This window comes from Melopsittacus undulatus, chromosome 3 (genome assembly GCF_012275295.1).
Source record: "Melopsittacus undulatus isolate bMelUnd1 chromosome 3, bMelUnd1.mat.Z, whole genome shotgun sequence".
Lineage (NCBI taxonomy): Eukaryota > Metazoa > Chordata > Aves > Psittaciformes > Psittaculidae > Melopsittacus > Melopsittacus undulatus.
In genome coordinates this window covers 106,921,804-106,946,112 of record NC_047529.1, presented here as the reverse complement: position 1 = coordinate 106,946,112, position 24,309 = coordinate 106,921,804, and the positions used below count along the sequence as shown (strand labels likewise).

The 24,309-nt window shown below is 38.7% G+C and overlaps 1 protein-coding gene across 4 annotated transcripts in view; it reads left to right on the top strand.

Moving 5' to 3' along the window:
- Window positions 1-24,309, top strand: part of ENAH (ENAH actin regulator) — a 94,235-nt gene that overhangs the window by 55,209 nt on the left and 14,717 nt on the right. For 2 of the 4 annotated variants that reach the window (XM_034060476.1, XM_034060477.1), the window contains exons 4-6: window positions 5,912-5,996; window positions 20,984-21,303; window positions 23,212-23,322. In XM_034060476.1, coding sequence (XP_033916367.1) covers window positions 5,912-5,996; window positions 20,984-21,303; window positions 23,212-23,322 — 516 coding nt within the window. The remainder of the gene's footprint in view (window positions 1-5,911; window positions 5,997-20,983; window positions 21,304-23,211; window positions 23,323-24,309) is intronic. The other 2 variants (XM_034060480.1, XM_034060479.1) reach the window with 1 other exon arrangement.

Below are 24,309 nucleotides of genomic sequence, written 5' to 3'. Positions count from 1 at the left end.
CATGCTAAAACTTGTTTTGTGGGGAAAAGTTATTCTACTGCAATGAAGTAATTATGCTATACCTATACTTTTGGCAGGCCTCTGGAGCAGGCTGTCAGCATTCCCTGTCAGAATGGGAGTAAACATGATGTGGTATTATTACCAGTGTTGTCAGAGGTTGGATAGAATCTCTATTTTTGCTAGCAAGCTTTTTCTTTGCCTTTTAAATGTGTGATAATTAAAGAAATCATCTAATTCTGGTTAACTAATCCTGATGTATATGACAAAATAATGACCTAAAAGAAGTTTTAACTGTTTATTGAGCAAAATTCTTCCATTACATTTTAATTACATGTAAGATTATTGAAAGCATCATCAGTGTCAGTTGTTTTATTTGGAAGTGAAGGGAGAGATTGCTAAATTTTCAGAGTTATACTTGCTCTTAATGGATGCTTGTGTGGTTCTTCAGAATTAATGGTGTTCTATCAGGTGAAAGCATTAAAGTTTGGGTGGGCAACCTAAAGAATTTCATTAGAATTTGGTAGTTGGCCTTAACCACGTGGCACACTTCTATGTAGAAGTACACTCACTTTGTGGATAAAGCATTGTTTATCCACAAAAAAATATTAATACATTTTTCTTTTGAGAGTTCATACTGTTGTCTTAAAAATATCAGTAGATGTAGCTGTATTAAATCTGCTGGCTTTTGGGAACAGGTTGGTGGTGTGAAATTGTAAACATAATTGTGAAAATAGAGCTTTGGTAGGCTCATTTCTGTAGAATTATGCAAGCAGTGACCATCACCATGTATAAAATTGCTATTTAAAGAAATTTTGGCAGAATTGGAGAAGAAAAAAGTAATAAATATCCTGCAGTAGATAGCATTGATACAGTTAACTTATCATACTCGCTATTTTAAGATTGTGATGTTGTAGTTTCATTAAACAACTGTAGTATTCTGCTGCTGAAGCTTTGTCTCTTATCTCCCTCTCCATAAAAGGACAGTGGAGAGAAAAGCCACAGGCTTGCTTGGGATCACCCAGCAAGTTTGGGCTGAGCCAAGCTGCCACCCAGGTTATCAGCACTGTTTCCAAGGCTCTGTGAGCGATGGTAAGAGGGTGTGCTGGCATTGATAGGAGGCTTGGCTCTGCTTCCATTCAAATGTATCTTAATGAATATATTTGTTATTCTTGTCCCCTTTTGTTACCTTCATGAGGTAGCAAAAGTGCTTGTGAAGTGCAGTGAAAAGCATTTACTTTCAGCATAGAATATGCAACATAGTTATACCACTCTGGTAAAATAAATCGAAGGGATGAGTAAATTAACTCAGCTGAAGGGACTTGGAAAACAGAAAAGCTGTCTATGATGGAAGTGAGTATTGGAAGGGAAGAAAAGTCTTAGCTGGAAGGTGATTTATCCATATAGAAGTACTGGAGACTAGCTTTAGCACTTGTTAATTCCCTGGCTTTTGACCATTCTGGTCTTACATATCAGTGTATAACAGAAATCTAGGTCTTGAGGAGTGGTGACTTTTTGCTTCTGCGGAAGGCAGAATGAGTCTCCTCAGACTTTGTTCTGTCATATCCTAGAGCAGGACAGCATCTGAGCAGGAGAAGGAACCAGAGACAAGTGAGAGGTTACTTCAGCATAATCATTTTTCTTATTCCTAGCATAGATCTCTGAAAAATCCTGCCTTCCATTCATTCAGAAAACATTAAAGCATTTAGTAAACCACTTTTTTTTAAAGTTATTATATTCTATAACAGAAATAAATCTCTTTTGCTGTGGTTTTGAACTCTTGCTTGGGGTGTGTTCTTTGCTTAGTAGGTGTACTCAAACTGTCCTCAATGAAAATAATTTCTAAAGGTTATAATTAGTCAGTACACTTATCTTTATACCCATTTATATATGCCTGTATAAATTAACTTGCTGTCTGCTTTCAGTCAATTCTTCCTTTGAATAGTCAGTCATACTTTGATTTGAATATCAAACTGTGTAATTGAAATTGTTGCTTAGTTTTGGCACTGGCATACTGAGAAATGAAAGAGTGGGAATTCTTAATTACTGAGTGGTTTCTATAAACTGTTTCTCTGGGGGAAGAATGGAGATCTTCACCTCAAACTAAGATTCTTGTGTGACAGTTGATCAACTTTTCCTAAAGGCAGTAGATTTTGTTTTCTGATGCTGTACTCGTGAGCAGACAGTGATTGCAGGAGTGGGGGGGTTTATGTGTGTTTTGTCCTTCTTGAACCATAAGGCACGTGCAGTTCTGAGGGAGGTGATCTGATTACCAGCAGTCCCTCAAAAAAAACACTTTTCCTTACATTACCAGCTGCCAGGCAAGCCTGTCCAGCCAAATGAAGATACAGGTTGTTGCTCATTGTGTGACTTGTAGTACCTGTATTGTTCCAATCCTAAACAGTTGATACTTGGGGCTTTTCAGGGCTGTTACTTCACAGGAATGTGACATCTTCGTTATCAGCCAGGTGCTAACATAAGGCAACTGACATGAAAAGAAGTAGGGTTGTAGAGTTTTGTGTGAAACTGCAAAGCAGGTAATGTAATTGGAAGATGGAAGAAACTGATGAACCAAAAGGCATCAAGGGAGGAGAAGCTGTATCTTTCCATCTCCAGCTTTCTAATAATACTTTCATAGGTTTGTACAACTGGAATTAATTCACCTCTTGAATGGAGATACAAAGGTAAGAACTCAATTGGAGGTGAAAATTAAGCTACCGAGTTTGATAAACTACAACTCTGGTTGTGGTTTAAAAAGGTGATGCTGGGGATGCTTAATTTGGTTCAAGCAACCCCCAGCAGTCTGATGTCATTCTCTGAGCTGTGCCAGCATAGCTGTCTGTGTGACTGTGTGAAGAGCCAGAACTGGTTCTGATTTAGCTGGTGAAAACACTTCCTGCAGGTTTTTTTCTGTGGGATTTTTAATGCATTGATTTCCAGCCCATCTCTCACTAACAGTTGCCTGAACTGTCGTAGAGGAAGGATGATGCAAAGGTGAGAATAAGCTGAAAAGCAGAAAGCGTTGAAACTGGAATGGCTGCTGAACAAATTAGTATGAAATTATATCCTCTGTCTGTCAGTGTGTGCTGCGGAGTGCACCATCTGTGCTTTCTTTAGAAAAAGAAAGATGTTAGGTTTTCCTTAAAACTCAGAATGAATAGACCATTCAGCCTCCTCTCCTACTTGGCTTGTACTGGTCTCTGAAGATAAAGTGATCCTGTAGGAGGATCAGACTTTTTTTCCAGGCAGTATCTGTGAATATTTCTCTTGGGGATTCAGTGAATATTTCTTTTGGGGGCTGATGTTTCTGAAGTATCTTGAAGTGTTCAAAAGCCTCAGAGCTTTTTTATTAGCTACCTCTTCTTATTTATTATACCATCTGTTCCACTAGCCAGACAGTTGTATTTTAGCAGCGAAGTGGTGGTCCTGGCTTGCTGTAATATATATTATAAGAAAAACCATACTTTTCCACCTGATGTGTACCTTTAGCTTGCCAATATCTGTTAACATGCTGCTTAGAATCTATGCTTGCAGAGAGGAATTTGTCAGAGAACACCCCTAATTACTTGGTAGCTGATTTTTTCCTTCTTGAAAGCCTTTGGTATGCTCAGGTTGCATTTCCTTATGGCAAAAATACATGAGAATTACTCAAACCACCATGTTAATTGTTAGCAGGTGACTGTTCAGCTCTTTTGCAGGTATAGCTATAGAAAGAGCACATATCTCCCTGGAGTAGGTTGGCCAGGTTATGCTAGCTTGGCTTGTGTCTGTTGTGTTCCACAGACGCATGGTTTTCTAACATACAGTGCTCTAGAATGAATCTTGAGGCTACAGGAACAATATCTCTGATAGGTGGGCTCACTGGAATAGCCAGTGCAAATAAAGCTAGATGGTTGGTTTCTGGTGGAGCTACCAAAAGAAAGAGTTGGATGGACACTGGTAGGAAGGTTGCAGAGTGGTGGTCCACACTCAGCTACAGCAGCGTGATAATGCCTTCTTCAAAAAACACAGTTAAACTCCTAAAGATTAAATGCATGGAAGTTTGGTGTTTTCATTTCTACTGTATTTTCAGTACCAAATAGTTCCAGTTGGTAAATGGTTACAGTATCACCATTTCTTTTTGTTCTTTTGTTTCATGCAGCAGATCTCAGGGAAGGGAGGATATTAGATGTGGCAAGCAGTAGTGGTATATAGCACCTTTAAGCAGCAACACAGCTGCTGCTGGGTTGCGTCTACTTCTGAAAGTCCATGAAAGGCTGCAGCATGGTGCAGACAGCAAATAGCCCAGCTGCCTGGGAGCTGCAGTCATGGCTTAGTGGGCATAAAAGCCTTCCACCTGTCATGCAGGAGATATGACAGAGGAGGATGTGAGACTGTGCAAGTTTTAAAGCAGAAGTGATTTCCAGATGAGCAATATGACAGATGTTTCTGCTTACTGATAAATTAACGATTATCAATGCAGTTAAATCTTCTGCACTAAAAAAATAATCTTGATTTGTATCTGTAGGTATCTCTTGGAGGTACTCCAAGTAAAAGTAGCTCATGCAGGGCAGCATTGTGTACTTCAGTATAAGGACCTAATGCCTGGTGAAAAGACTGCGTAAGGAATATGTACAAACCCTGTAGTACAATTCCTACTTTTATCTTCTTCTAGAAGTAAGTTCTTAGATGACTTTTAACCCGTAGGGTGCAGTAGATACTTTACACCTCATTTAATTTTCAGCATTCATTGTCTTCATGACCACAGTGGTCATGCTATGCTGTTCTGAGTAAATGCTTTTGTATAGCCTTTGAACAGGGCACTTGTTTCCTGAATCTGAGGCAGATCGCCTGTCCTTGATGTCTCAGTATTTCACACATGGTCTCTTCATGGTTTTGGATGACTTTAACAAGTTCAAATGGCAAAGACATTTTATAGTTTGATATTTGAGGTGTGTGTGTGGGGATCTCATTTCAGCTCCATCACTCTAAGCAGTTTCATGAAATCTCGACAAGAAATTACTTGATATGTTTTTGTTGGTTTTAATTTTGTTTGCTTATAAATTACAAAATCTTCAGTGTAGCTATAGTCTAAATATTAATATCCTGGTTTACTGCCCATTTTTACAGAAACCATTCATGGTCTAATGTATTCCATTCCACACTTTTTCATCCTTTAAAATAGTTTTGTGCTGTAAATGCATTTGTGAGGAAAATGAAAAAGCCTCTTTAGTTTTAGACGATCTAGCATATATCATTTTTGAAAGATGTATGATTGAGAATTGCTCATCAGTAAAAGTCAAAGGTGAATTTGCATGTCCTTCCTTCACTCTAGCATTTCTCATGCTTTTCAGAATGCAGTTTGTTACATTCATGTTATGCTTCTGTTCCTTTGGACACAATACTTACCTATGCAAAAAGGAAGGTATTTGATCCAAGTAGACAAGCTAAAATCTGAGTTAAAAGTTTGACCTGTAGAAACATACTTTATCTAAGCTTCTGATGTTTTTTCTCCTGTTCTTCTTTTCTTATTTTTACTATTCCTTCCCTATTTCCAGTGTTCTATTTAGGTGAGTGTGTTAATTTTTTTAGCCTTTTCTGTTCCTCCAAGAGTACTTGTTCATTGTTTCAAGAAAATCTCAGCCTTTGGGTGCTTTTCAAAGCTTTTGTCAAGTTCCATCATATATAAAGCTTATTTTGCATTTCTGTGAAACCTTTCCATCTGTGTGAAATAAATCCATTCTGCAAATATATAAGGTAACATTTGTTGCAGTTTTTAGTTGCTGTATTATGTTGTTGAGCTTGTTTGGCTTAAAAAGCAGAAGTAAATGGTTCTTATAATGTCATGTGGTGGCTGGCCTTTTTCCTTGATTTTTGTGCCTTTTTGCATACTGAAAGTTCAAGTCATTAATTTCTGGTCTGTCTTGACTTTTAGGTCCTACATTGCCTCGACAGAATTCACAGCTTCCTTCTCAAGTACAAAATGGTCCATCACAAGAAGAATTGGAAATCCAGAGGAGGTATGGTATTATATGTGAACAGCTGTTCAAGTAAAGAATGTACTAACTCCTCAATGATGAGGAGAAATAAATGTCAAGGACTTGCAATTACTTCCTTGCATTAGGGCAGCGTTTTTATGCACTCAGTTTTCAGCAGTGCAGCTTTCCTATGTAAAAACTTTTACTAGATCCCCTGTTTGTGTTCTCTACCCATCCAAACAATTCAGTTGCTATTAGCCTGTAATGAAAGAGTTGAAGATCATATGGGAAGCCTTGGAAGATTTCACTGCTAATTAATTTTTCAGTGCCTGTTGTGCCTTCAGTTTTTGACACATGCTCATAAAGAAGAAAGCAGCAAGCATGGAAGGAAGTTTTTAACCTTTAGAAGTAGAGAATTAAATCATCATGGAGAATGACAGTTTTTCTTCCTGAATGTGAATGCATTAGATCAAACATTGCATTGGAAAGCTTGTTTGTCCTTATACTATATTAGTTCTTTAGCAAAGAAACCTTCATTTTCTGCTTTTAGTGTATGAATTTGTGTAACCTTTTACTAGTTTAATTTTCAGCTGTAGCAGTAGTGGTTGTATCTGTGCTGCCCTCCGGGCACAGACCATGTTCCCTCGACTAGTTGACATTCCTCCCAGCTAAGCTGTTCCCTTCAGTGTGAAGCCACTGTACCCTGTCCCATACTCTGTGGAGTATCTTTCAGACCCATAGCGTTTTTAACATACAGGGGTTTTATCAGCTCCTTTTAATAGTTGCTATGTATTAGTCATGTGCCCAAGTCCTGGGAACAACCTTTTTTAGTTGTCATATTCCCACTTTGGTTGCATGGCAGTGTGGATTAGTGCTATAGGTTGAGTGTCTGGTGTATGAGATGGGAAAGACTTCTAGGATAGTGTTATGAGACTGGGTTAGTGAAAACAGCAAGTCCTTGGGCTGTCTCAAGCATACTGCCTGTGGTGCAATCCTGGATTGTTTTACCTTCGAAATACTCCCAGGAGATTAGCTGTTCCCTTACAGAAGGGATGCTGGGAGTGATTTAGGTCGCATGCAGTACAGATGCAGGGAACAGGATCCTTGAGTAAATAGGAGATGGTTCAGATTGATGGTATAAATGCATTTCATAGATTTCAGTGGTAACTGGAAAAAATAACATATTGGTCTAAATGGCACTGAAATGTTGCCTATTTTGATACTTAGCTTGTGTTGATATTTAGTTTGTTTATGTAAAGGTGAGCAGAAACAGGTAACTGGGAAGTAATTCCTAATGTAGATCTGATAAACTAGCCATAGGTGTTGAACAAAGTTTTGACATCAAATAGGTCATACTTGTCCGTCTCTTTTCTGCAGTATGTTCTTAAATCTGAGCAGGGGTTGCTTTATCTGAAAGTTGCCTTGTTTAAAAACAAACAGCAAGAAGCTCATTACAAAGCTGTCTGTTTGATGTGTTTACGTGCAAGTCTGCTGTCATGTTAAAGGTCTTTTATGTCACTTCTTTTGACAGGCTTTTAAAAAGCTTTTTTTTCTTTTGATATTCTTTTCTGTTCTACAGTAGTGGCTTTTTAATATTTTTATTTCCCGTCTGTTCCTGTAGAAGGCTGTATTAATTGACATTTATAATGCTGAATACTTCTCAGCAGTGTTTCAGAGGAAAGTATTTTAGATAGACATTTCTTCAGCAGAAAGTGCTGCCACATATTAAGAGCTCTGCAAGTCTCAAGTTTTTGTGTGTAAAGGACATATTATCAGATGGCATTCTTACAGCTTCACTTCCTCATTTCATCAGTGTGCTCTACTTGTTTTTGTATAATACAGTATCCTCACTGAAGTCTGGTCCTGGTTCTGATTTGATTTTCCCCTAAAAATGGATCGACAGCTGGAATGAGTGTTTACTCATGTTGCTAGCCCAATTGTCTGTGGAAAGCCTGTTGCTGTTGTGTCATTAAGCCTAAGTAGAATGCACAATTTTGTTAAAACAATTCACAAATGCTTCTCTGGTCTCTTTACTGCCGTAGCTGTATGATTACAATAGAGTTCAGTTAACTCGAAGCTGGAACTTCTCTTCGGTAGTAGCTGTCTTTCAGCTTTCATACAGTAATAACAATAATCTTACTACCATAATGTAGAGAGTAGTAAACAGTTGGGAAGGAAAGGTTTAGGTATAACTTTTAACGTGCTTACAAGTGACATTTCCATTCTCAGTAAAGAGTAAGGGCAGCGTGGGCAGAACTGAATGCTGTGGGGAGCGGTAGGACTACAGGGAATGCAAGAGAAGGGAATAAATGTTACTGTGTAGGAAGAAACATGGGATTTGTGATAGATCAGTAGAAAGGCAGGCTTTGCTAAGTCTATTGCTCATGAAATGTCTGAAAGGTCAGGTTTTGCTTAAGATGTGGCTGGCTTGGATAATAGTCTTTAAGTGCTGGTCTCATCTCTCCCCTTAAGTGTACCTGGATTCAGTAGTGTCTGACTGACTCCTATGTCAAGTTCAGGAAGACATTTTCTGGAATTACTCTAAGTCTGATAACAAAAAACTGCTCACATACAAAGTTACAGCTGGAAAAGAAGTCCATGGGGGTCATCTAGTCCAGCTCTCTCCTCAGAGCAGGATGGATTTCGAAGTTAAATTATGTAGCTTGTAGCTTCAGGGTTTTCCTAGGCACAAATAGAAACATTTCCTCAGAAATGTTTTGCTCAAGGAATAACGAGTGTAGAATGGCATATTAAAGAGAGCTCTTCAACTGATCCGATGTTTTCCTTCACTTTTATAACTGGTGTTCAGGAATCTTGGGGAAATTGGGAACTAAAGAACTAAATTATGTCATAGCCGACAAAAATCTGTATTTTGGTCCAGAGATTTTTCTTTAGTTTAGAAAGGGTTTAGATATTTTGGAAGTGCTAAAGCACTGTGTTTATTTTGCTGCAGAGCTTGTTACTTGAATATTTACATTGCTTTCTGTGCAGTGAGACAATCTGTAAAGCCACTAGGACCAGATGTGCAATCTTAACCACTGAGGTTTTTATAAGGCCAAGATTACACATAGGTGCTTATTGAAATAATGTTTTCTAGTGAATTCATAACTTTGTTGCTGTCTTCTAATAAATCTTAACATACATAGAGTATGCTTTCCTTCTCAGGGAGTATTTGGAGATAACTGTGATTTTCCTTAGCTTGCACACGTTTTAAATGCAGTAATAACCAGCTTTAAAACACTTCAGCTCCCATTTTTAATCCTCAAAAAATGAAGGGAAATTTTGTTATATGAGCTATTTTTCATCTTGTCACAGCGGTGTTCAGGCAGTGTTTACCAATTCCACTGATCTGTTTGATAATGAGCCGACTTCAGTTGACATATACGTATTGGTTAATAACTTGAGTTACTTAATGTCAAATACCATTTTAAAATATAAGATTAGTTCATGGCATGCCTGTGTGTGCTACTCGTGCATGTAAATTTACCTTCCAGCCGTGATAAATATATTGTCAGGAATATGAGTCACTGGGTTGGTATCTAATATGACACTTGGGAATTTAATGAGTTAATGGTTATAAATAACTTCAAAATCATCACTGCTTCATAAATAAAGAGACCAAGAACACCAGAAACAGAGAAAGCCCATAGATTGTAAGGATAATGAAGGTATACAAGCCACCTGCTGTCCTTCAGGGACGCAATGGACCAAAACTTGACCGACTTCTATCGTAAGTGCTCCAAAATGTTAGAAGTTCACAAAATGCAACAGTGGAATATTAGTGGGGTTTGTAATCATTAAATGCTTTAAGGTTGCCTGCAGTTTTAGTTTATTTCATGGATTGGGATGATACTGTTAAAGAAAACTTGGTGTGTGACTGTGCTAGAAAGTAGTATTGATATGGTGTGGGTTTTGTAACATCTTTTGGAAGGTTTCTTATTTGTAGATAGTGCAAGTTCAGAGGCTGTCATGGGTAGCAATTTCTTAGTTACTGATAGACTTAAAGGAATGCTTTTTATTTTACAGATTAAAAGTATTTTTTCTGAGATTTTGCTAATCTTAATTTTTAATTACAGTAAAGAAATTTCCCCCCCATGAATCATTTATTACATCTGTAGTTCCTGAACTCTTGGAAATGTGTGGAAATACTGAAAGAGAAAACCCTGCATCCCCCCAGTTCAATGGCAATGTAACTATAATAATTTTAAGGAAGGAAAGGTTGCCTGTCACTTTCTGTCCCTGGTAGCTTGGTTTCTACCGATTTCCCACAACCCGTGACCTTTCCCTAGCACTGTTGATGTACTGTTTTCTTTGCTTTTGAAATTGTGTCATTTATCCAACAGCTTATTTTGAGGAAGTAGGCTTGCTTTAAAGGCATATGGATTGATTACATTATAACTAAACGAACAGTTCTAATCTGAGATAGGCATATGAATATGATACAGTAGTTGTCTTTTTGGTTTAGGGTATTGGAGTGGTCTATAGAATACTGTCATATGATTGTATTGTGTGCTGTGCACATTACAAAATGGGCGTAAACCAGAGACTTGGTTTAGATGGAATCAAAGGAGGATTTAGTGCCTTTAGTGGGTTTCCAGCAGCTCAATCTTTCAAATTGAGTTGATAGTTTAGTGACTTTTAGTTAATTTTCAAGTTGAGCTTGCTGAGGTACTTTCATGGGACACCCTGCAGCCATTTGGATCTTTCCAGCCTCTGCATTGCATACTAAGATGGGAGACAAAGGGAGGCAAAAGCAGAAAGACCCATGAGTCAGTATTGTTAATCTCATCTGAAAGACTTCTTCCTTGCCCTCATATTTTCTGGAAAACAGACTTCTATTATAATATTTTTTTAGTGGTTCTCATTTTGTTTCCATTCACAGGTTCTTCCAGTTCACAGAAAAGTTTTCCTTAGTGCTGTCAAGTCTAGCACTCAGAGACTTAATAACTGGCTATATGGAGGAGTAATGGCTGCTGTCTGGTTACAGTAGTGAACAGACGTAGATGTTGGCTACCATTGACATGTTTAGCAGACTGAGAAAGAGCACTCTTTCATTAAGCAGTCTTCTGACTACATTGACAAAATTGCTCTGAAATCCTACCCCTTATGCAAAATTCTCAGTCCTGTAGGTTTTTTTCTGTTTAATGCAAACAGCGGTATTAGGATTAAAAACTTGCACTTTTTGGCATAGTTTTAGTTATTGTGGCTCCCTGTTGTAAATTCTGTCCTGACCATACTCACTCAAATATACCACTGAGAGGGAGCTACCAGTGAAAGTAAATTTTTCTATTATTGAGATTCTTGGGGTTTTCTAAACCTTTATGTGCACGGATGACTTCCTGCAATCTGGCTTCTGCTGGAAAAGTTCAAGTGTTCTGTTCAGTTTACATAATATACTGAAAGATCAAGGTGAGGAAAACTAGGCTTAATGAGGTTTGATCAAAGAGTATTAATAGATCCCTTTGTTTGTTAGAATTCTTAGATCTAATAACCTTTAGGTTTATAGTTACCTCTTCACATCTTCGTTGTGTGGCTGGTTACAAGTTTTTGCTTGACTGATGAAACCTAGTTCTTAATTTTCTTATTTCCAACTAATGCATTTTGAGCTTATAACATGGAGGCTTACTGCTAGACCTTAAATCGCTTTTGATCAAGGAAATGAAAGCCTGTTAGCTTGACTTTGGTAATGTGAAAAGCTTTAGAACTACTTCTGAAGAAAAGAATAATTTGCAAAAGCAGAAAGCCTGTTCATGAGATGTTCCTTTGGCTTCAGTATTGCAGTTGACAGATACCAAGAAGGAGTTTCCTAGTTAGGGTGGAAGAGGGGAGGGTGGCTGTGGAAGTGTGAGAAGCGTAAGAACAGGCAGTTCTCATTGGGACTGGGAGCAGTCAAGTTTTATTTGGTGTTTTGTTGACCAAAGCAAGTCCTTGCTGCTGATGCGAGTTGAGATGCATGAGTACAAAGGAGAACAGGAGGAGTTGGGTGATGTTGCAGATTTTCATGATAAAAAGGAATGAGAAATAATATATAACAAGTGTCCTGGTTTTAGACATTTCTCAGGGAAAAAACTGTTAACCTGTAGAGCATATACTAGTTTTCAGATTGTCTTAATACTAGTGTATGGGAAAAATCAAATTGGCAGTGGAAGTGTTACATGTAGTAGTGATCTGTCAGTCGGGGGAAAGCTACTTGGACACTGGAAATAGCTATAATGACTTTGAGGTTTGCTTAGTGTTTCAAAATCATAAGGTCAGTTAAATGCCTTCATAATTTTGCATTAAATTAGGTGTAAACTGTACTTTGATATATTTTGTTTTAAAGACATAATTCGAAACAGTCTCATGTTTCACTACTGTTTAAAGAACTAGAGATCCACCACTGTTGAAACTGCAACTGTCAGTTCCAGAGCATATGCACAAACTCACTTGCCTTTGAACAGTCAAACTTTGCAGATCGTCAAAGTATCTTTTTCTTGCTCATTTTATCAAGCTGACTGCCTCTTGTCTGGGTTTCTCTGAAACAATGTGCAGTATGTTCAGGTAGAAGCTGTCTGGACTGTCTAACATTTAAGCAAACTTGATAAGCAGGAAGTGAAGCTCATGCAACTGAGAGAGCTAAGGAAGATGCAGAGAAGTTAAATATCGATTGCTTCTGCTGATGTTATTGGTGCATCGAGTGTACTTTTTAGTCATGAAGATTCTTGATGGAAATTTGCAGTCTGTATTGTTATGATTTAGGTTATATCTTCTCCTTGTAAATGAATTACAAAACAGGGGGGGGTGGTGGTTCATTCCATGATACATAAGCATTGAAGTGTAGGCCTTGAGGTACGTATACAGTAGGTTTATGTGACCATACAGGGGAGTGAGCTCTGTGGTAAATGCTGAATTTTGGCATGATGAATAAATAGTAAAGATGGAAAAGGAAGTTTCATGTTGACAGTCAGTTTTTATTATTGAGATAAGTTCCTGCAAATCTGAAAAGCCACCAAGGACACATCTTTTCTTTTTCTGAACTTGTGCAAAGATGACCAGATTAAGCTATTAAACTAGCAGCTAAGTTCCAAATAGCATACTAAAGAACTTTTCCATTTTTTCCTATAAGTTATTTTAACAGGGAATAAAGCAGGTTGACTGTATCCAATTAAATTGATGTCCATAGCATGCGTGCGGATCCTTGCAATCACGAGGTAGCTGCTCTTGTGTAGAAGACAGCATGCTCAGATGGAGCTGAGGTCACCCTGCATCTGGTGCTGGTGCCTCTTACTCAGCTACTCATTGTGTAGCCTGTTTGCAGGCAGCTGCTCTGTTTGTTGCAGTGACTCAGTGGTGGGAGGAGGACAGCCATCATGTGAGATGTATTCTAGTAAGTAGTGACTGTTGTATTAGATAATGCTATCTGTGCCCACATGCTGGGGCTTTCTGCATTTTAGAATAAAACTCCAAACATCACTGTCTTGCTTATTGCTCCATAGATTGAGGCAGGGTTAGAGGAGCTGGTGCAAGAGCTTGGAACAGCCCTGAAGGCTGGTCATTGCAACGCAAATTTTTAAACTGGTGAACATATTTTAATGGTTAAATGTATTTTAATATTTATTTAATTAGTAAGCATAAGTTTAATGGCTAGATCAGCAACACAGTTTGAAAACTTCAGACTCATCAATCCAAACTCATTGGTTTGGATTGATGAGTCTAGGTTCAGTTATAGTTGATATTACATGCTTAACTTTAGAACTTTGACATAGAAGCGTTATTCCTAGATTTCTTGTTGGGTTATAAAACATGAATTAAAACCAAAAAAAACCCAACTAATGACACACAGAAGGGAAGATTCATACATTTGTTGAATCCTTTTGTATAATCACATTTGGTTTCTTATACAGAATGTCTTAATGGTAACATTCAGAATAGTTAGTGCAGAATATTACTCCAACATTTTAAGATAGCAGTAGTCTAGCAACATTCATGCTGCCTTTTGGGTGTCACCATTATGTCTGTGATGCCACATTTGTTTTAGAATAGGTAGCATCACAAGCAAGAAACCATTATCAAAAGCAGCAGAAACCAGTGTGGGACACAGACCTGCAAATCTCCCCTGTTTGATGATTTTTAATTCCATGTTTGTTTTTTTTTTAGTGGCTCAAGTGATGGTTTTTGGTGTCCTCTTTCATTACACTCATTAGTGGTATTTTTTCCCCCATCCTTGTAACTTTAAGCAAAGAAAACAGGACTGCTCCTATTGATTTTTCTGACTGATTTGATGCCCTGCTTTGACACCAGGTTTTCAGCCAGGAAACAGTGGGCTATGAAATGAGTGTGTTCATAAATGATGACTAACAGCTGTCATATACTGTGTATTATCTGCCTGGAGCTGACCTCTTCACTCAGGGCAGCAATTACTTCAGTCAGGTCTGTTCCTCAAGACATTTTGTTTTCTGCTGGCTTTGTCTTGGACCTTAGTTTTCTACAGTGAGTTTTGAAATGAAATACTTCAAACCGGTTTCTGTTATCTTGGAATGTCTACCAGCTCAGTGCCTTTTGAATTTGGATATGATACAAAGATGCTTTTGTTGGTATTGTTCATGGAAATACCTCTGGTTTAATGTATCTGGCTTTGTGACAAGAAGCATTTTGGGTTTGTGGCAGAATTCTGTTACCTAGGTTGATATATGGCTGTCTTGGTGCAGTTTCCTGTCATCTTTTTAGGAGAAAAAATATAAAGGCTTGATCTTGCATCCAAGAGCAAAGCAAGCTAGTGTTAGAATCCTAAGGATTTATGTGAATGTACAGGAAAGCTTCCAGTTGAGGAAACAAGGTGGCCTGCCAGAGCAGACAGCTATTTGCTATCACAAACTGTTTCAGCAATAGATTTGTTACATGTAGGATTTTGATGTTGGTGCCCTGGTGACAGCAGCTCTGTTTTTTGATACCATGAGAGTCACTTAATGTCTAGGCATACTTTCTCTGATGTCAGGACACAAACTGTTTGAGACACTTGCAGTAACTCTTCTGCTGGTGACCAAGAAGATACAGGCTTAAATGTGAGAAGTGTTCCAGAAAAGGATGGATTCTCTCTGGCTGTTATGTCTGCTCTGATACAGAATACTGTTTTACCAGTAAACACTGAAGTTTCTTGATCTAGTTGAGATCTCTTGTCTTCCCTTCACCCCATGTGGTAATGGCTGTATTTTGATAGAATTGATTGAGGCTTCAATTCTTTTGATTGAGTTTTTAGCAGAAGGACCAGAGGATCTCTTGTCAGTCATTCATCTCTAGGAGCAGAAGCAAAAACAGCCACCTGTTTCCCACCCACTGCCTCCAATACAGGCTTAAAGATAATGGATAGTATTAACCTGGGACAAATTCCTAGTTGATGATGACACACACTAGTTGTTGAATGTAGTGATGTTACCTGCTAAAGGCATAATACCTTGGTGTACGTGTGGTATCAGCTTATTTCATACAACATCAAGAGGAAAGACAGTAGCACTTCTTATTTCCTTTTATGGTCTGATTCAGAACAAACTAGGAAGACTTTATGTGTACCTGTGTAAATTAACTGCAATTCTGTTTTGCACTTAGGGTGTAGGGGAAATCCTGAACACTTTCACCAGCATGGAATAGAGGGTTTGGGGCTTTTTTCAGCAGGGATACACACTGTGTGTATGTAACTGTGCTCACTTCCCCTTGTGTTATTTCAAGAATGTAGTCATGTTCCTGATTCTTGGCTGACCAGAGAACTGCAGGATTAAAGGTGATAGAGTTAAAAGTCACAAGTTACTGTTCTAAATATGATTCTTTCTTCATCTTCTGACAATACCTCCTTGTAGCTCCTTAACTGAATAAAAGTGTAAGGGCAAGAGGAAAGATAATTTTAAAAGCTGTCGCAATGTCAAAGTAAACTTATTTAAAAACAACACCACCAATAAATAAATAAATAAACATTTTTCAAGAACCTCTCCTCCCCAAACACCCCAAAGTGAAGTTTCCAAAGATGCTTTTGGCATGAAACTAATGAAAATCCAAAAAGGAACTTTCATGAATAGGATATGTGATAAAGCTAGCAGCTGTTCTGAAATTCTGAAGTTGGCTATTTGAATCTAAACCCATATGTAACAGAACCTTGTATATGATTGTGCTGTACAGTTTTATAGCAATCTCAGCTATTCAGTGTAAATTAGCTCTTAGATCCTAGCAATTAAAATAATCAGAATCACTTTGCCTTAGCATCATGAGCAGTTTGTTACAAGATGGCTTTCTGGGGCATTTGTAGTACCTTTTTAGCTTTTTCAGATGTTGTCTTAGTAGCTATACCATGCTTTGTAAGGCTGAAGGATTTTCATGTATTGCTTTCATGATGTTCTTGAAGATTGCCATGCTTTAGAACTAGCAAAGTCCTGAGAGTTCAGAAATGCTTTAATTGTTGTGTAGTGACTCTTCATAATCTACTAATGCTTTTGCATAATATAATTCAGATCTCTGACAAAACTTTAAAACCACATTATCTAGTGCTAACTAAACAAACCTGGGGAGATTTGATGCAAACAGATTTGTTCTCTCTTCTCTTTAATAAGCAAAATGAGTTCTTAATCTTCTAAGCTACAACTATAACACTTGTAAACTAAGAAAGATCTCGAGCTTAATGAAATTCAGCCTTGCTCATTAAGTTGTGTTAAAGCAACTTGATTGCATTATGGACATACTGATCTTTTGACCTGTGCCACTTGTGGTTTTGTTCTATTTGAAAGGTTTATGAAAATTGTTTAAAAAGACTTTTAAAATGTAGTGGGTTGTGAGGTACAGGTTTGGTTTGAGGGTAGTGGTGGGTTTTGTTTGATTTGCTTTTCAATATATATTATATATATGCTTCAGCAATATATAATGAGAATAAGCTTAAAATTATTCTCAGCTGTGATGTATTTCATTTTATGTTTTACTGCATGGGAATTTTATGTAAGAAATGTTTGCAAGGTATTTTGCTGCCCTCTCTTGGTAGAGCTTTTGTATCATAAGCGAAGTGCTTGTTTTGCTCATAGCTCTTACTTGTACATTTCAAATTCTGGTTTCATTCCTTTATTTCCTGAAGAAACTGAAGACAAATATTCTTTAAAAAAAAAGTTAGATACTGAGGGGTTACTCAAGATTTATTTAATAACGAGAGCTTCTTATTCAGGACAGTGGTTATCCCACTTTATCCCATCTTTATCTTAGTAGACAGCCAGTGCAGTTTGATGGCATGGGTTCCTGACTGAAATGTTTTACTTCAGCTCAAGTTTAAAGGTTTAAACCACTTAGGTACATTTTGCTATGACATGTGGGCACTGTGTATCTTCATAACTCTCTGAAGAGGAGAAAATACCCAGGTAAGCTTCAGGAATGTATTATAACATGCTGGGATAACTAGTCAGTTCAAACTGCATCTGCAATTATGCTGTAATTGCATAAAATACATGCCTAAATCAAAATTGTATGTAATTACATGCTCTATGGAGACTCACATCCCCACCTGTCCTGTGTATAGTACATACATACACACATGTGCACTTACCCTTCTCCATAGTCAGAAAAGCCTTAAATGAAACCCTTCTCAGCCAGGGCAAACACCTTGAATACATCCCTCTGGTACTCTTCCATCCCATGGCTATTTTTGGTTCAACTACTTCTTGTGCCTGATGCAGTTTCTATTTCCTAAATGACCTTCTGTGGCTCGCTTTTTTTGTTTTAGTTTTTTTCCATGTGGGCTTTTTCTCCTCTTTGAATTGCTTTTGCAAGGATTTCCATAGTTCATCTGCCTGATGTGCAGAGATGCTCTCTTCTTTTCAGCTTTGCCCTTATTAGTTGCATCAAATCTTCCCTCCCAGCTGTTGTATTACAATGTCCTCATTACTCAGTATTTTCTAGGCCTCCAGTTGTCTTTTTCAGAATCCAGGGTTCCAGCTTCTTTAGTTATTTGAAATGGAAACTGTTTGGTACATTTGATCACAGTGTTGCTGCTCTTTGAGCTTTTTCAATTCTGCCTCTTTCTCCTTCTGAGGTGGGAACAGAGATGTGGCATTCATGAAGCAGATGATGGTATCTTCTATACTGCTCTGTAATCCTTTCCTAATGTGTAGCATCTGGTTTATGTTTTTGAACAGAAAATGTTGATGAGTGGGTGTGGTCATAGAGCTGCCCATCTTAACACTAATATCTCATTCCTGGACTCAAAGTCGAACATTTTAGATATGAATTTAGCAGATTCTCCCTCTCTTCCCCGTATCAGTTAATATCTCAGTTGAGTTTTATTTGGTAATTTTGTTGCCCAGTCACTTAGAATTAGGGATACATTAGTAGTTCTTCATAATCAGCCCGTCATCCTTGCTGTCCTAAATAACCTAATATTAAGAAGCTTACTCAAGAGCACCTTGCTGTTTCTTTTCCACATTGCTTATGAAAATATGAAATGGCACAGCTCTTGGTATGGCTTATTGCAGAACTGCCTTGGTGACGCTCCTCTTATGTGAGAAGTGACCTATATTGAGTTCCTATTTCTGTAAAGAGATGAAGAATTTAAGAAAAGGAAAATTTAAATACCTGACATCTGCTTGATGTGTTGTTAAACTTTGAAGATTGATACCTTCTAGTTTTTTATAAACTAAATATGACATAGATTGTTTATGACCTCACGCCTTATCTACATTTATTTTTAGGTTTAACAGTGTGTACATTTTTAAGTAGAATATACTAATTTCTGGTAAATAAATGAAAATGAGGGAACAAAATAAAGCTGCTTTGGAGTCTGTAAATATTGACTCCTGCTCTGAATAGCCATTTAGCTACAAACATATGTACATCCACCTCCCCGTTACAAAAAAAGAGCCAAAGATGACCAAGCTGAAGTTAGCCAGGATGAAAACGCTGCTTTCCTCTAATAATAGATTTTATCCAAGGGGGAAAGGGCACATAGTAAAAACTTTTTAGTTTTACAGAGCAAGCAAAAACGTAATGCCAAAAATACTTTTAATACATCTTTTGGAGCTTAAATTTCTGTGGCTTATACTGTATTGTCTTAAAACTCGTACCAATCCTCTACTGGTTCCAAATTTGTGTCAGTCATTTACCAGACTTCTTAGTGGACTTCTGAGGCTAAAAACCAAGAATTTAACAAGCTGAATGTCAACCCTAATTTCTTAGTGACTGATGTTACAGCTTTATTGTATGGGAGAGCAGGAGCTGAGGGAAGAAGTGATATTAAAGCAGAGCTATTTTGCTGCTGCTTAAGATGTTGGCTAACAAGTTCAGTAAGGAAAAGTACTTCTGCTGTACATAACTGGAACTTAATTTCTTATAGTGATTTTGAAATTCCAACATTGTTTATGAAGGAAAACCATTGGTCTGAAAGAGGATGGACTTCAGTATTTAACAGTGCATGGGATGGGGTTTCTGGTTCTGCCAGTATTTTCTGGGCATGAATAAGAGTGAAATAGCTGTAGTCCCCTTGATTTTTAGACTTCAGTTTTATGTGGTTCTAAGCATATAGTATAGAGTTACCGATGACCTTTCCAAATAAGATTACCTATTGGCATTCTATACAAAACACATACCTAGTAGTTCATGGTGTTAAAATTTAGGTCTCCTTTTTGCTCTGTACTTAAAAGCTGGCTGTACTTTGTTGAGAAGCTATCTTCAGTTTTCATCTTAAAGCTTGCAGCCATTTTTTCCTGCCATGCTTAATATACAGACTTTTGGTTTTCAGCTTATTGGGGCTTTTTTGGAAAAGAACAACTCAGGGGATAAAAACTAACAGCATTTTCAGTTATATGTTCTGACAGGAATGTACTGGCCACGGCTTTGAGGAGGATGTGCCTAATTCTTGTTTTGATAGTAAGCTCTCCCAAGAGATGAAGAAGCTTTGGAAATCAAAAAGCTGTTATTTTAGGTTACTAGATACATGTATCTCTTTTAAACTTAATTTACACCCTCCAAACAACCTGAACAAAATATAAAACAAGTGAGGAAAAGACACAAAAGGGTTGTTTACAGCTTTTCTCACTGTATTTTCATTGGATTGGAAGCGACCTTAAAACTTACCCAGTTCCAGCCCCCTGCCGTGGCCAGGGACACCTTCCACTAGAACAGGTTGCTCCAAGCCCCATCCAACCTCACCTTGAACACTGCCAGGGATGGGACAGCCACAGCTTCTCTGGGCAGCCTGTTCCAAAGGGAAGTTTTCTCAGGAAAGTCCTTTCTTTCAGTCAAACTGGTGGCTTTGGCAGCAAATTTTGCACAATTTCTTCTTACTTATAGGAAGTTCTTTGTTTCCTCTGCCTTGCTTTTACTTGTTTTCCTCTTCTCCACAGCTTCCCACTATCTGCTTTCCTTTGCAAAGACTCCCATGAGCTGGAAACCCTGACAGCTCCCTGTAGGGTTTCCTTGGCTGCTGTACCCAGGATCTTTTTCTGACCATGTCCAGTTTTCCCCTGCCTTCAGGGTGTTCTTCTTGCCTTGATTCTGATTAAGTTGTATGTGCATGTAGTATTGTGCAAGTGGAGACAGATGTGTGCATTTTGATGCTTCTATAAAATTTCTATAAAACTAGTTCACTATCTGAAAAACTTTATTTGTTTGGGGCTGTTTTTGTCTAAGAAGTATTTGTATTACTGCTGTTTCACTGTACTTTTATTCACTGCTTCACAGTATAAAATACTGTGCAAAGAACAAATATAACTCCACATCCCAAAGTGGGAAGATTGTATCAGTTAGTAAATTAGCAACAGCAGCTTTCTAGTCTTATCTCTTGAAAGCTGTCTCTCAATGTTAAATTAGTTAAGAGGAAATTGGATATATGATTCTTGTTACTGTAGACATAATAAAGCTATTATCTAGCTCAGAAAAATGACATGTGGAGTTTTATGTAGGTACAAATGCTGTGCGTGTGTTCTTGCTGGTGCAAGGACTGTTGATTAGTTTATCTCTTGTCCTCTAACAGTTGCTTGATACTGATTTTCGCTTTGCAGCTTAGTCTTTTTCCCTTTTTTCCACAATTGTAGACAGTTGCAAGAGCAACAGAGGCAGAAGGAGCTGGAACGGGAGAGGCTGGATCGTGAACGAATGGAACGGGAGAGGCTGGAGAGAGAGAGGCTAGAAAGGGAAAGACTTGAAAGAGAGCGCCTAGAACAGGAGCAACTGGAGAGAGAACGGCAAGAAAGGGAACGGCAAGAGCGCCTAGAAAGGGAGAGACAAGAGAAGGAAAGGCAGGATCGAGAGAGACTTGAACGACTTGAACGGGAAAGGCAAGAAAGAGAACGGCAAGAACAGTTGGAAAGGGAACAGTTGGAATGGGAAAGAGAGAGAAGAATTTCAAATGCTGGTAAGACTTTTCAAAACCAAGTGTATTTGAGTACCAGACTACTCTTTATGTGTTTGGGTGATGGAGTTGGGAGAGAAGCAACAAAGGGCAGTGAGTACAGCTGTGTAACAGCAGTCAGTATTCCAGGCTTCTGTTTGCTGAAATTGCTTCCTTTTTCTATGGCAAGAAGTCCAAGAGCTTTGGCTTTCCTGTCATAATTTTCCATTAGCTCTGAAATAAAATTATTTGCGCTGCTTGCTCCCTCCATTGCCATAGTCTGATCGCTTGAAGTGCTTGAATCACATTGGGTGCCTCCAACATAGGTTAAAATATGATGAGTTGCTAAATACCGTATCATTGTTTGCTCTATTCAACAAGATGTATTCTCATTACATCATCTGGGGGGGAAGTGGGGGGAAACCTTCCTTAAACATATCAGGTTGAGTGTATTAATGTAGAAGGTATGTAACTATATAAGGCAAAGTAATAGTGCAAGAAATCCATTTCAGTATGAAGTCTTGTTTAATTCAGTGTTGTAGTAACACTTCAGTGAAGTGTATTGTATGTGTTTGTAGATAAGATAATGCACTGCCTGTGGAAATGTATCGTGATAGCTGAAAGCCTTCGCATTTTGGTAGTATAATGGAACATTAGTCAAGCATTCGGTTGTTCTTCAGTAACAAACTCAATTTACATAAGTCAGCTCATAGTAGGAATCAAGGAACACTGTAAGAGCTGTCACTTTAAAGCAGAGGATTTTATTGGTATTTTTATTCCCAGTACTTTCAAGTTTGCGATGGAGCTTTTTCTGGGGAAGAGAAAGATGATACTTGCTGCCTATGGTATGAGTTTTGTTAGTGGAGTTGTAACAGATGTTAAGATCACTACACTTGCTTGCAGTTTGCAACCAAACAAGAAGATAAAAGCTGATAAAAGACTCATTAATCAACCCTATGCCTAATCCATCTCACAGATGGGATTTGAGAAATCTTATTTTAGAACATACTTGTAAATTCAAATGTTGGCACAAAAATAGTTGGTAAAACTTACAAGCAGCTGTTGATAATATGTGAAACTTTCCTAACAGTATTTTCACTTGTGCCTAATCCTCTGGTACTAACTGTAGTCTACATTTATACATTTTGTTTGAATGCTGGTTTTGTTGCTTCATTAGCTCCCTTTTTCTCTTTCTCCCTTTTTTATCCTGCCTTTGCTGCTGCTTTCCATCTTCTGTCCAGCTCCATCTTTCGACAACTCCCCGTATAGCACTCCACTTCCTGAATACTCCAGTTGCCAGCCTCCTTCAGCACCTCCTCCATCATATGCAAAAGCAGTCTCAGCACCAATGTCAGAGGCCACACCGGAGTACGCTGTAGTGACTTCTGCACCACCGACTTCCACTCCCCCTACACCGCCTCTAAGGCACTCTGCATCACGTTTTGCTACATCTTTAGGCTCAGCTTTCCACCCTGTTCTCCCCCATTACGCTACAGTTCCTCGTCCACTGAACAAAAGTTCTCGGCCCCCTTCACCTGTCAATGCCGTGGCGACTTTGCCTCCAAATACAAAGCCTGTTGCCTGGTCCGCACCCAGTTTTGCCCCACTTCCCCCATCTCCTCCAGTAATGATAAGCAGTCCACCAGGCAAAGCTGCTGGTCCGAGACCCGTCCTCCCAGTGTCGGCTTCTAATCCAGTGACCCAAATGTCCACGTCTCCCACGGCTCCTAACGGGCTTCCTGAAAACCTGGCTTATCCGGTTCCTTCACCTTCTACCTCAGGTCCAACGCCGCCTCCGCCGCCTCCTCCCCCCCCCACTGCCTTCCTTTCCGCCTCTGTCACTCTCTGGACCTCAAGCTTCTCCTTCTCCCAACTCCCCGAATGCCTCGACTCCCTCATCCAAGCCTAGTGTTCTCCCTTCTCCCTCTGCAGCTACCCCTGCCTCTGTTGAGAACTCTCTAAACTCTGTGCTGGGAGACTCCTCTGCTTCTGAGCCAGTCTTGCAGGCAGCCTCTCAGCCGATTGAACCTACGACCCAGCAGGGTAAGGCTTTCTGTTATTGCTACTAATGCACTAATCAGGAATGCAGTCGAAACCAGTTGGTATCAAAGCCTGTAACTGCCCCGAAGAATTAATACAATGGCTCCAAAGTTGCAGTGATCTTAATACCACAATGAAATACCATTTGGAAGATGGGGTAAGGGACACTTTAACACTCTGTGGAAAAGAGCCGGTGTTTTGTGGCCTGTCATGAGTAAAATTCTGATTTCTTGAGCATTCAACAAGAGCAGAGCTTGTCAAGTACTTGCTTGGTAAATCTTGCACTGTTGGTTTATTTGGAACATGGTGTTAACAGGCTAATAATAATAATCATCATTCATTTCCTGATGGCAGCCAGCATGGAAAAGCATATGTGCAGCTTTGGAGATGTGAATGGCCTTAAGTGAGGAGTAATCTAAACCACTTTGATACTCCAGGTAGTTTCAAATTTAGGAATCAGTATGTGACACCAACAGAATTTCTTTCTGGATAGTGGTCATATTTTGATACATGGCTTTATGCATGTATATATATATATGAAAACAGGTCTCCTGTAGTATTCTACCAGTGTAGCTGAAGGTGACAGTCTTAATGGGCACTCTACTGATACGATAGAAATGTGTTTTACATGGATGTAAATGTCTTTGTTTACCTGAATACTGCTTTTATATGAATAGATTTAGGCCTTTATCCATAGGTCTGCAGTAGCTCAGCTAAAACCATGGGCAGAGAAGCTCCTGGGAGATGAGCAGACAATGGCTTCATCACACATGAGCCATGCAGAATAGATCCTGTTTATACCCTCTTGTCTTAAATGAAGGTGTGAGCTACTCTGAGATGGAGTAGAAATAGGGTGACTGGCCTCACATGTAGCATGGAATAAAAGAGTCACTCAGCACTTGGATGCTGGGTGACACCAAGAGAGCATAAAGGGCTTTTAAATTTACACTATGGTCAGCAGGGTAGGAAACCAGGAAGACTTACGTGTGA